This window comes from Leucoraja erinacea, chromosome 3, assembly GCF_028641065.1.
Source record: "Leucoraja erinacea ecotype New England chromosome 3, Leri_hhj_1, whole genome shotgun sequence".
Lineage (NCBI taxonomy): Eukaryota > Metazoa > Chordata > Chondrichthyes > Rajiformes > Rajidae > Leucoraja > Leucoraja erinaceus.
In genome coordinates this window covers 15,376,398-15,389,335 of record NC_073379.1, presented here as the reverse complement: position 1 = coordinate 15,389,335, position 12,938 = coordinate 15,376,398, and the positions used below count along the sequence as shown (strand labels likewise).

General features: G+C 42.5%; 1 protein-coding gene across 1 annotated transcript in view; it reads left to right on the top strand.

Annotated features, from left to right (window-relative positions):
* Positions 1–3,205: 3,205 nt before the first annotated feature.
* map1b (microtubule-associated protein 1B) overlaps positions 3,206–12,938 on the top strand; it is a 103,837-nt gene continuing 94,104 nt past the window's right edge. The window contains 1 exon segment of the mRNA XM_055632176.1: positions 3,206–3,524. Coding sequence (XP_055488151.1) covers positions 3,353–3,524 — 172 coding nt within the window. The 5' untranslated portion in view covers positions 3,206–3,352.

Genomic DNA, 12,938 nt, shown 5'->3' with positions numbered 1-12,938 from the left:
TCCGCTCGGTCCGCATAAACCAACCTGACCCCCGGTGGCTCAGCACTTCAACTCACCCTCCCATTCCGTATCCGACCTCTCTGTCCTGGGCCTCCTCCACGGCCAGAATGAGCAACACCGGAAATGTCACCTCATATCCCGCTGGGGGAGTCTGCATCCTGGTGGCATGAACATGGAATTCTCACAATTCTGTTACCTCTTACTGTCTCCTCCCCTTCCTAGCTCTCCCTCAGCCCTCGGGCTCCTCCTCCTCCTTTTTCCTCCCCCCCGCCTCCCTCTACCCCCCATCAGCCTGAAGAAGGGTTTCGGCCCGAAACATTGCCTATTTCCTTCGCTCCATAGATGCTTCCGCACCCGCTGAGTTTCTCCAGCATTTGTGTTTACCCACACTGACCTTTCTGTCCTTGGCCTCCTCCATTGTCAGTGAGACTAAACGCAAATTGGGGGAACAGCATCTCATAATTTGTTTGGGTATCTTACCACCCAGTGGTATGAATATTGATTTCTCTAACTTCAAATAACCCCAGCATTCCCGCTGGGAATCTTGAATAAAACACAAAGTTGATCCAAGATGGATCCTGACCGGAAACAAAAGCCTGTCCATTCCCTCCACAGATGCTGCCGGACCCATTGAGTTCCTCCAGCATTTTGTGCTTTACAAGAAGATGAGCTGATTTTATGTTTGCTCTCTTGTTATTAGACATAGAAAATAGGTGCAGGAGGAGGCCATTCGGCCCTTCGAGCCAGCACCGCCATTCATTGTGATCATGGCTGATCGTCCCCAATCAATAACCTGTGCTTGCCTTCTTCCCATATCCCTTGACTCCACTAGCCCCTAGAGCTCTATCTAACTCTCTCTTAAATCCATCCAGTGACTTGACCTGCAATGCCCTCTGTGGCAGGGAATTCCATAAATTCACAACTTTCTGGGTGAAAACCTTTTGTTCTCACCTCAGTCTTAAATGACCTCCCCTTTATTCTAAGACTGTGGCCCCTGGTTCTGGACATTTCACTATTTTTATTCCCATATTCTTAACATGGATATTGTAAGGTGCTTTGGTGCATGCAGTCTGCACCTATTTGAGGCCTTAAATACAGAAGCAGAGTGCCTGCGACCTCTTGCAAGAAAAGTGTTGTCTGAAAATGCACAGGTTATCAATCAGCCTGACCCATGTTCATGATGGCACCAATCTATGCCCACTCTCGTGCATAGTTCAAATCACCAGCCATCTCCCCTTTTCATCACTGTAGGCCAATCACTACAGTAATTTTCTCTATTTTCTCAGAAATCTTTAAATCTATACCACTCTAACTCAACAACCTCAATTTCCTAATCTAATCTCAGCATTTAGAGTTTAAAAAATGAAAATTAATCTTGTAGATCACCTGTGGATCAAAGTAGTTGTGATATTGCCTGTCATGTGAGGGGCCAAAACGGAAGTTGATTCTCCAGACCTGATGCAACCAGCCACCTCTACGATGACAAAGTCATGAAGTTTGATTTGTACTGAATGCCCCATTAAATTGCAACCTGTTCTTGGTTTAAAAGGCATAGCTCAAAGCCCTTTTGCGTATTTGTTCTTCACCAGAAAGGTAAAGAAATACTGGGTTTGCAAACCAAGGTTTCTGTCATCTGTTTGATGAGCGTGTGGTGGAATTCTGACTAATTTGCCAATTGCTTATAAGAAATAAGGAACTGCAGTTGCTGGTTATTACAAAAAAGGACAAAAAGTCAGGCAGCATCTCAGAGGAAGGGTCTCGACCTAAAACATCACCTATACGTGTTCCCCAGAGATGCTGCCTGTCTTGCTAAAGTTATTCCAGCACTTTATGTCTTTTTGCTTATCAGGATTTACTTGGATTGAAGCTCATATCTTCACGACTTTCTCAGCAATTCGTGGGGTTGTCCTTATCCCTGGGCTGTGGTCCAATGGTCATAATAATTCAGAGACAGACATCCTTGTGTGGTGGATACAGTGAAGCCATCTCACCTTGCACATGGCCACATCTCCAATGGCTGAACAATTAATCGGTTTTATTTCACAATGCCACATAGGAAGTTCTCCTCTCTCAAGTCCGAAGAAGGGTCCTGATACAAAATGTTGCATGTCCATTCCCTCCCCAGATGCTGCCTGACCATCTGAGTTCCCCGAGCACCTTGTTTTATGCTCATTGACTCGCTGTTGATGTTCTTCCTTCTGTGTGAAATGTTCTCATCCATGATGGACATTCATTAATTTAGATCAATAAAAAACTGGTCATGTTAGTACTATTACCAATTGAAGGCAATGACAATATTATAGCTAGAAATATGTATTTTTAAACAACTCCAACTTGTCAAAACCAAAACTGCAAAGGGAAATTATTTCAGGAAAATCTTGCAATGATGATTGAGACCATCAGGCCAGTTTCATTCCCCATGCATGCTTCATACATGGAGTCTTATAGGATGGAAACAGGCCCTTCGGCCCAACGCCCAAACAGGCCAACCTGTCCCATCTACACTAGTCCCACCTGCCTGCATTCGGCTCATATCCCGCAAAACCTGTCCTAAGCATGTACCTGTCTAAATGTTTCTTAAACCTTAACGAGCAGGTTTTCCATGAGCTTGACTCAGGAAGCTGGTGGCATGACTTTGCCCAGACCACACCAAGGAAATGTGGGCAGGACAACTACAAAGTAACTCACACTGGTTTTCAACCTTACCAAAAAAGTAGCACTTACCAAGTCCTCATCTTCATTATTGCCAGAGAGGTTCTTGAATATGAAGCCTTTCATATTCCTGGGTATCCTGAGTATCCTTCCCAAACAGGTGCTGGTCCCCGTGGGATCCCAAAGGGCAGACCTGGATCATTAGTCAGTGCGCCGTGTGACATTTGTCGTGTTGACCTCCAAATAAAAACAACATCTGTCCAGTGGGGGTCAGCAGTCAATTCTACAAGTAAATAATTATCAATCTTGCTTGGTTCCTTTTATCCCACCAGAATTAGTGCAAACTGCCTAATGTCCAGGCGTTTCAACGATATCCCAGCATTTGGAGTTCAGTGCATCTATCTGATCTGGAGTAGATCTCACGGCATCGAAAGGGGAAAAGCGGTGCCTGTTGCTGGGGGGGGGTAGGCGGAATCTTGCCCGCACTGTAATGCAACGATTCTGCAAACTCGGGGACGTTTAGCTGGTGCTTGCAGAGGGTCTGATTCGCTGCTGATGACATCAGCTGGCGATGTGAAGTAGGCAGTTTGCTCGTCTCTCCTCCCCAGGACCAGGCGAGGCGTCTGCGCTATAAAAGCGGACCAGCCTCGCCTCCCCGACTCACTCCCCTCCCTGTCTAGTGCGGATAGAGAGGCTGAGGATGGCGACCTTAGAAGTGGACCCGGAAGCTTCGTGTAGCAAACTAAGCACATCGCCATCAAACACAAGCCTGACTCACCGATTCCTCGACAATAAGTTCTATTTGCTAGTGGTTATTGGGGAAATTGTTACAGAAGACCACCTGAGATGTGCCATTTCAGATATAGAGCGAGGTAAGGGGCTTGCCAGCAGCGTTAAATGATATAACGCGGAGCTTAAGAGATAAAAGTAGGGGGGGGGGGGGGAATAATTTGGTAGCTACGAAGTGTAATATTGGTACATATAATGAATCACATCTCAATGCTTTGGAGGGCTAGTCGGCCTTTGAGAATTTTAGCCTGTACTAATAATTGCGACTTAGAGGTAACCTTGAAGAAACCAGTAAGATGCACAGCACGGATGCATTTAAATAATGCAGTTTCTTTTGCTTCCTTTGATTTATATTATGAATAAGAATATATACTTTTAAACTGAAAGATTCCTAACCCCTCCCTTCCAGCCCACATTAAATCATCTGTTGGCGTTGCGGTTCTCAGTCACCATTAAAGGCAAATCTGAACCGTTGGCTTTTATTCATTAAGTATATTTGTATGGGTGAGGTGGGGGTATTTTGCAATGCACAATATTTGACTAATAGTATTAAGATGTTATTTTTAAACGCAGGGACAATTTTTTTGCAAGTAGCAGATTGAGACTACTTGTGTTTGATTTATAACTCGGTCATTGCATGTTGATCTTTTGCCAAAGCACCCAAAACAGCGAAAAAAAAGTACGGCCACAATCGGGATTGAATCGGCACTGTTCACCAACATGTATAACAATGTATCCAGCTGGCGTTAGCGATTACCAGCACTCTTCTCTCTTGCTGGTAAATTGTTGCAAACTCATTGTTGCTCTTCACATTTGTTGCTTTGAAACATGTTTGCATTTGAAAATTCTCATCGATTCTTTCACAGCTATTCCTTTGACTGGGTGGGTGGGGGAGATTTGGAAGTATTGCATGAATGTATTCAATACAGAGGCGTTGTCCTTTCACCACCCCCCCCCCCCCCCCCCCCATGTGTATTTTTTTTTTTAAAGGCATTGATTCTAAAATTGATCCTGTAAGGAATTAGGGAGCAATCTCCTTACTCGATTTGCATTCAAACGCAGGTTTTGTTTGCAAAGGAAGGAATACATAAGCAAAAAAAGTTGAATTTTAATAACGGGCGGATAAAAAGAGAGAATAATGGTAAGAAATGCAATGTGCTGGCGTTTCTCATTCATTGAGCTGCGGGCGGCTGGTGGGCGTGGCGCGCTCTCCGCACTGCGGTCTCTCCGGAAGCTGCGAACCGGCATCAGACAAAGGGTGGGAACTGGAGCCCCGGAGCCGGCTCAACCTGCCCGGCGCCTGCTGGGAATTGTAGTCCGCTGCGTCTAGCAGTTGCCCCCCTCCCCACCACCCCACACACAAGATGCACCTTCAAGCTCCAGCATCTTTGCAGATGAATGAATGCTCAGGAAGAATTTGTCTCTTGAGTGCATTGTATTGATTTGTGAAAGGGAGGCAGAGGGAGAGGGGGGGGGGGGGGGGGAGTACAGGCGGGGAACGTGCCTGCTGTTCAGGGGGATACAGGTACATTTTTTTGCTGGCGTTTTTGGACACGTTAACCCATCCACTTTACATTATATTGTTTGTTCATAAACAGTTCAAACGGGGACAATAGGATGGTCAGGCACGAATAGTTCAAACCATGACCCTGAGCTACTGGGTAAATGGCTACTACAAGCACTGCAGGTAGAATTGTTAATTGTTACAGATAAACGCTTTGGATTGAAAGATTGCAGGAATCACAAAGAAAAGTCGATATTGTAAAAAGGAATATGATTATATGTGGATAAAAACTATATTGATTGCTTTATTGATTATTGTATCATTGTTTTAAGCAAAAACATTAATGGGGGAGGGGGGCAGATGGGACAATGAAATATTTCCCTAAGCATCCTTCCACACATTCAACACAAAGCAGAATTAAATTTTCAATACAATCATTTAGACTTATTTACATTTACTTTTTTTTCCCCTTAACCCGAACAATCTTTGGCTGAGTTCCCTATTCCAAGATTTGCTAAAGGCTACAGGATTCGATGTCTCCTTGTTCATTTAGATGGGTGGGGCAGCTGGAACAGCAGATTTCTCTCTAGGCACTGGTTGCTACTCCCTGCTCAGTCAACAGGGGACCTGCTGTTCAAAGGTTGGAATATTACTAATTTCTCCTTGTCCTTTCTGCAATTAATCGTGTGGAAAGCTCCACCCAGTAATCGTTCCAGACTATTTGTCAAGAACCCCTGTCAACAACAATATTTTTGAAAATGGAGAATGATGCGGGGGGGGGGAGCATATATTTAACAGCTTCAACTAATATTATACGTTCGTTTTTATTAATAAAAGAAGCCAAAGGGTGATATCATCGTTAGCAGATTGAAGCATGCAGATTGCTGCTACACAAAGATAGAACAACAAAAGAAAAAATCATAATTGGTGGGAATCATCTTTCCTTTAACTTATTTAACTGATTGTTATCATAATTTTGAATAAGTGTTTGTGTAGTTAGTGTTTTCATTTTTTGTAAAAAAAAACCCATTTAAAATCATCCATGCATTCATTGCAAATCCAATGTAATGTTTTCATCAATGCATCCTTAAAAAGGTGTAGATGATTAATCAATACAATAGCTATTTTTGGAGTACAGTGTGCTGTTCTTCTTTGTGTCTCCTCCATTTCCACAGAGTCAGCGTTACTGACTCCTCCCAATCCTGCAGTTATGATTTGAAGGCCATGATTTCCAGCGTACAGCATTGACGATAGACAAATAACAATAAATTAAACTTCCTAAAATCAATATCATGCTGTAAAGGAATATGCATTCAGGAAATTTTACAAAGGGAATGTAACTTTAACAATGTACTTTCATTTGTATCCTTTTGCGATCTTAAAGCAGCATAATTGTTATCAGTTCAATTATGCAGTGGTTACATTTCTGGAGTAATAGCCTGGAATAATGAATATTTGTGAATTTGAATTCATTAGAAGAATCTGGAAAAAAAAAGTTGTCATTCATAAAGGTGACCCATAATTTGATAAATCATCACAAAAGGAAAGATGCTGTCTTTTGCTTGGTCCAGCCCATATGTCATCCCAGAACTACAATAACATGGTTGACTGTCAGCTGCTTCTGAAACAGGCTAATTATGCACTTATTTTTTTTATAAGCATCCTTAACATTTTCAATAAAAATGCATTGAATATATCCAATCAATTTTTCAGACAAATGGATAATTACATTTTCCTTGAGCACGCAGGATTAAAATGTAACTGTTAAATGCCGTAGAGATAGAATCAATGTTGAGGTTAATCCTAACCATCAGAAAGAGATATACACTGAGAACACAAAAGTGTTGTGATCTCTTTGTGGGCAAAGATTCACAGCAGCGACCTTTATAAATGTTAGCTTTGGTTCCAAATATTCCTTTTGAGATGACTCACCTTTTTCACCGCAATGTAAAGATCTTAGACTGCAATCATATCTGAACATCGGTCATAATTTCCCTCATCAAACCTTTTTTCATTGCATCAAAATGTCATTACTATTTGGCGGATGCCCAATGTTCCCTATACTTGAAAGACAACATTTTTTGCCTCTGGTTTGATCAGTCCAAATCTTTCTCACCCCTTGCTTTGTTTTTACTGATCCATAATGGTTCCTGGAGAAGCAAGTCCATATATTATGTCTCATCCTTGTTTTTCAATCTCAACATGGCAGGCCCTTATACTTAATGGTAGCAAAGAACCCCAGTTATTGGTTAATACCGTAGATAGACACAAATTGCTGGAGTAAACTCAGCGGATCAAGCAACAACTCTGGAGAAAAAGGATGGGCGACGCTTTGGGTTGGGGCCCTTCTTCAGACTGTCTTATACTTTGTCACTTTCTCCCCCTCAACCACAGGCTATCTGTCAGTGTCCAGTTTTTTTTTTCAATCTCTTGGGTATTTGTATTTTTAGTTATGCTATCTTCAGCATCTATGTCTCTGGATACCCAGATCTTCCTAAATGTCCACCTAAATTTCTTATCCTCTCTTTTGATGTTGCACCAAGCTATTGGTCAACTACCCCAACATCATCTTGGGTGGCACAATGTCAGTTTTTAGTTATGGTTAGGTTTATAATTGTCACGAGTACTAGGTACAGTGAAAAGCTTTTTTTATATGCTATCCAACAAAATCAGATAATACAATACATAAATACAATCAAGCCAAACTCAAGTACAATAAGCATAACAAAAATGGAAAAACAAACACCAGTAGATGCTGATTAATATACAAAGGGACACAGTGTTGGAGTAACTCGGCAGGTCAGGTAGCACCTCTGGAGAACATGGATAGGTGACGTTTTGGATCGAAACTTCTTCATTGTTTGCGACTGGATTTACAGGTAGAAAAGAGATTTATAAGAATAGGATGATTGTGTTGGATGGTAATAGATCCTCCTCTGGATCTAACATGCAAAGAGTTGCCCTGCTCCTAATAATGCTCTGCTGAAGAACCTAGGAAGATTTTATGATATTTAAGGTGCTTATAAAATCTGGTGCATCGATCAATTAAGCCAATTACTGTCCATTCAATCTATTCTCAATCTTGGGAGAAGTAATAGAGGAAGCCATTGGCTGTACCACCCAAGGCTGCTCTTCATCAATAACATGCTGAACATGGTCACTTAAGGTTATGTCAGAGCTATTTGGCTCAAGATCAGTTGCACTTCTGGGTGAAACATGAATAATTAGCCTCTATTTGAGAGATTTGGTGAAAATGCTTGCCCTTGGATTTTAACTGAATGTAGATCTCTGTAAGTTTGAAGTCAATGGAACTGAGATGAACTGGATGGAGAGGTACCTTGTATGAAGGAAGGAAGCAATGGTTGATACAGACCAAACATTTAAGCAACAGAGCATTGTTCCAAGGTTTTCTGAGGGAGGTATCGTAATTCATCCATCTTCACCTCTTCCATCAAAAACATCCCATCCATCCATAACTGTGCAGTATTAATTGGATAACTTTCAGCAGATACTATTTGAGCTGCAAGATTGCCAGACAGTAACCATCTCCAGCAAGAGAGATTTTATATATTGCCTTTTATATTGAGAGAAACCACGTTCAATGTATGTTCTACCCGTATCCATTGGGAACAGGATGAGGTCACCATTAACCACGATCATAAAGGGACCAGCTGTGCAATATCCATAGCTGCAACAGTTCATAACCAGACTATCTTACGAGGAAAGACTCGTATCCAGACCCCTTAAACCTATGATGAGAGGTTCTTCATTTTTCTGGATGATTGCAGCTCCAAAAATGCCCAGGAAGCTCAACAAGGGCCAGGGCGAACAATTTTGCTTGATTAGCACTCTATTCCTATCTTAAGCATTCTCTCTCACTACCACAGAACTCTCTGCCTATAGCATAATTGTCTTGATAGCTTTGGTGCACTAAATCAGCAAGATGCATTGTAATCTAACTACAGCACTCCTAGAAAGACAAGTGGAGAAGCCAGGTGAGACATTACCTACAACGCCCATTCCCTCAGGACTTGGGCAAATGATAAGTAGAGGGTCAATCATCTACTGGACAACTCCATGGTGGTAGAAAATAAGGAACTGCTGATGATGGTTTACTAAAAAAGACAAACGCTGGTGGAGTAACTTTGCGGGTCAGGCAACATCCCTTGAGAACATGGATAAGTGATGCTTGGCTCCATGGTGCTTACCCACACCACAAGGCTGCAGCCATTCAAGAAGGGAGTTCACCATTATCTTGTCATGGGCATTTAGAGATGGACAAAAAAATGCTGATTTGCCCAGTGATTCTGACATTACATGAAAGATTTCAGAAATACAAGTTATGGGTCTTGTTACTTTTGGAACTTGCAAGAAGATATAAAGCTATCTGTCAAATTAGGACAAGCGGTTTCAAATGTAATTAAACACGATAGTATATAAGCTTTGTAGTTCAGATTGTATTGGCTTGTTTCCAATTCAGCAATCAGGAGCCAGTCCAAATTTTGCATAAGACAAACTAAACTGATTTATTCACCTCATAATGCTGGAGGCACTTATGTCAGCACTAATGGTTTTGTATTGCTGTCCATGTGGAAATGTTTTGTTATATTTCCTTATAAAGACCCTTTGCACAAAAGGAACATTAAAAACAGACAGGGGATTGTATGAATATTTTTTTAAACTTCCATCACCTTATGGTGAGGTAGTTAGACAATAACAGAATTAAGAAAGTTAAATTGATTACAAATAGATTCAACGGGAATTGTGTGGCGTTATTGAACACATTTCACAAGTCATAGGAGCAGAATTAGGCCATTTGGGCCATCGAGTTTCTTCCATTCATTCGTGGCTTTCCCTCTTAATCCCATTCTCTTGCTCAACACCACCAACTTCTTGGCCTGGGCCACCTCCAGTGAGCAACACCGGAAATTAGAGGAACAGCACCTCATATTCCGCTTGGGTAGTCGGCATCCTAGTGGCATAAACATTGAATTCTGCCAATTCCATTAGCCCTTGCTGTCTCCTCCCCTTCTTAGCTCTCCCTCAGCTCTCGGGCTCCACCTCCTCCGTTTCCCTTTCTTCTCCCCACCCACCCCCCATCAGTCTGAAGAAAGGTTTTGTCCCGAAACGTTGCCTATTTCCTTCGCTCCATAGATGCTGCTGCACCCGCTGAATTAATCCAGCACTTTTGTCTACCTTCGATTTTCCGGCATCTGCAGTTCCTTCTTAAACACCCACCCAGTTATTTGCTCTGGTCCATGAAGGCATCTTTGATTGAGAACATTCTGGTTTTCTGTTACAATTGGAAGCTACCTTTGAAATCCTAACCAAGAATTGTAACATCTTTTATTCAAAATTGAATTAGAATAGAAACCGTAGAGATCCATTTGCTGCAATTCCCTTATGTTCAGCTTGCTATATTTCTCTATGAATAAATCATTAGTTAATCAGTAATTTCGAATCTATATAATGCATTTCCTGCTTTGTTTATAATTAAGGATATTTATTGTTAAAAATAGGAAATGCAGAATGTAGAATCAAAATATTGAAATAAAACTCTTTCTTCATGGGGTTTCACTTTTACAACTGGAAATGTAGCTTGTCACTGAAAAACTTTCCCCTTCCAACAGCACAATTCCTCTATCCGATGAGTTAAAATAACCACACACTACAGATTGAATCAATATGTGAGATTTGATGTTAAATTGCACACAGTGAACTGTTGTGAAGCAAGCAGTTTTGCCCAGTTTATGCTGCCTTTACCTACAGACATTGACTAGCGTTGGACTATTGATCTAAACGTTGGATTATATTACTGAAAGTAAGCATGCAGGTACAGCAAGCAGAAATGAAAGCTAAAGGCATGTTGGCCTTCATAACAAGAGGACTTGCGTACAGGAGCAAAGTGGTCCTTCTGCAGTTGTACAGGGCCAAGAGATAATTGGAGCAGGCTCTTTGAGCCAGCACCACCATTCACTGTGATCATGGCTGATCATCCACAATCAGTACCCCTTTCCTGCCTTCTCTCCATATCCCTTGCCATCTTTAAGTGCTCTATCTAACTCTCTCTTGAAAGCATCCAGAGAATTGGCCTCCACTGCCTTCTGAGGCAGAATTCCACAGTCACAAATCTCTGAGTGAAAAAGTTTTTTCTCATCTCCGTTCTAAATGGCCTACCCCTTATTTTTAAACTGTGGCCCCTGGTTCTGGACTCCCCCAACATCAGGAACATGTTTCCTGCCCCTAGTGTGTCCAATTCCTTAATAATCTTATACGTTTCAATAAGATCCCCTCTCGTTCTTATAAATTCCAGTGCATACAAACCCAGTCGCTCCATTCTCTCAGCATATGACAGTCCCGCCATCTCGGGAATTAACCTTGTGAACCTACGCTGCAATCCCTCAATCAGCAAGAATGTCCATCCTCAAATTTGGAGACCAAAACTGCACACAATACTCCAGGTGTGGTCTCACTAGGGCCCTCTATAACTGCTATACTCAACTCCTCTTGTTATGAAGGCCAACATGCCATTAGCTTTCTTCACTGCCTGCTGTACCTGCATGCTTACTTTCAGTGACTGCTGAACAAGAACACCCAGATCTCGTACTTCCCCTTTTCCTAACTTAACACCATTCAGATAATAATCTGCCTTCCTGTTCTTGCCATCAAAGTGGATAACCTCACATTTATCCACATTATACTGCATCTGCCATGCATCTGCCCACTCACCCAACCTGTCCAAGTCACCCTGTATTCTCATAGCATCCTCCTCATAGTTCACACTGCCGCCTAGCTTTAAGTCATCTGCAAATTTGCTAATGTTACTCTTAATCCCTTCATCTAAATCATTAATGTATATTGTAAATAGCTGGGATCCCAGCACCGAGCCTTGTGGTACCCCATTAGTCACTGCCTGCCATTCTGAAGGGGACCCGTTAAGGGCCTGTCCCACTTAGGCGATTTTTCGGGCGTTTGCCGGCAGTCGCCTGAGAAACCGGCAACTGGAACGGCGACTGTCAGAATGGAACACACACACACACACAATCACATTGCAAAGGCGGGGGCCAGGGCATGTGGGGGGAGCGCTGTCTGAAATTCATATGGTGCAAAGCCAAGGTGATACAGACACACACCGTGATGAACAGGAAGGTTGGCGTTGTAATTAAGATGGCTAGCACAGTGTACGGTAAGTCCATTAGAGGGGGGAGGGGGGGGGGAGATGGAGTGGAGAGAACTGTTAAAAAGCCAGACAACATTTCAGAAGCCAGAGATACACGGCTGTGAAGCTCGGCGGACATTTAACATCACCGGTCAGTTATCCTTAGTTCTGAAAACTACTGCTTACGTTTTTTTTACCCAATGAGCCAATGAAATTCAACAGCCAGCACCGGCTCCAATCTATGATAACCTCCGAGAACCTTCAACTTCCTGGCAACTCACTAGGACCTCCTTGCGACCCACCTACGGCTCGAGAATTCTCGCTACTCTCCATGGCGGCTTCATTTTAGTCGCCGCCAGTTTTTTAACACGTTGAAAAATTCTCGGCGACCATAATGAGGCCGCGACTAGTTCCCAGAATGTGGGAACTCCTCACGACCATGAAGGCAACTCCCCGGCAACCTCACGTGAACATGTGGCGACCATGTGGCGATTGCAAAGTCTCCTGCAGTTGCCTAAAAAGTCGTCTAAGTGGGACAGGCCCCTTAATCCCTCCTCTTTTTTTTCCTGTCTGCCAACCAATTTTCTATCCATGTCAGTACCAATACCATGTGCTCTAATTTTGCCCACTAATCTCCTATGTGGGACCTTGTCAAAGGCTTTCTGAAAGTCCAGGTATACTACATCCACTGGCTCTCCCTTGTCCATTTTCCATTTTCCTAGTTACATCCTCACAAAATTCCAGAAGATTAGTTAAGCATAATTTCCCCTTCGTAAATCAATGCTGACTCGGACCGATCCTGTTACTGCTATCCAAATATGCTGCTTTTTCTTC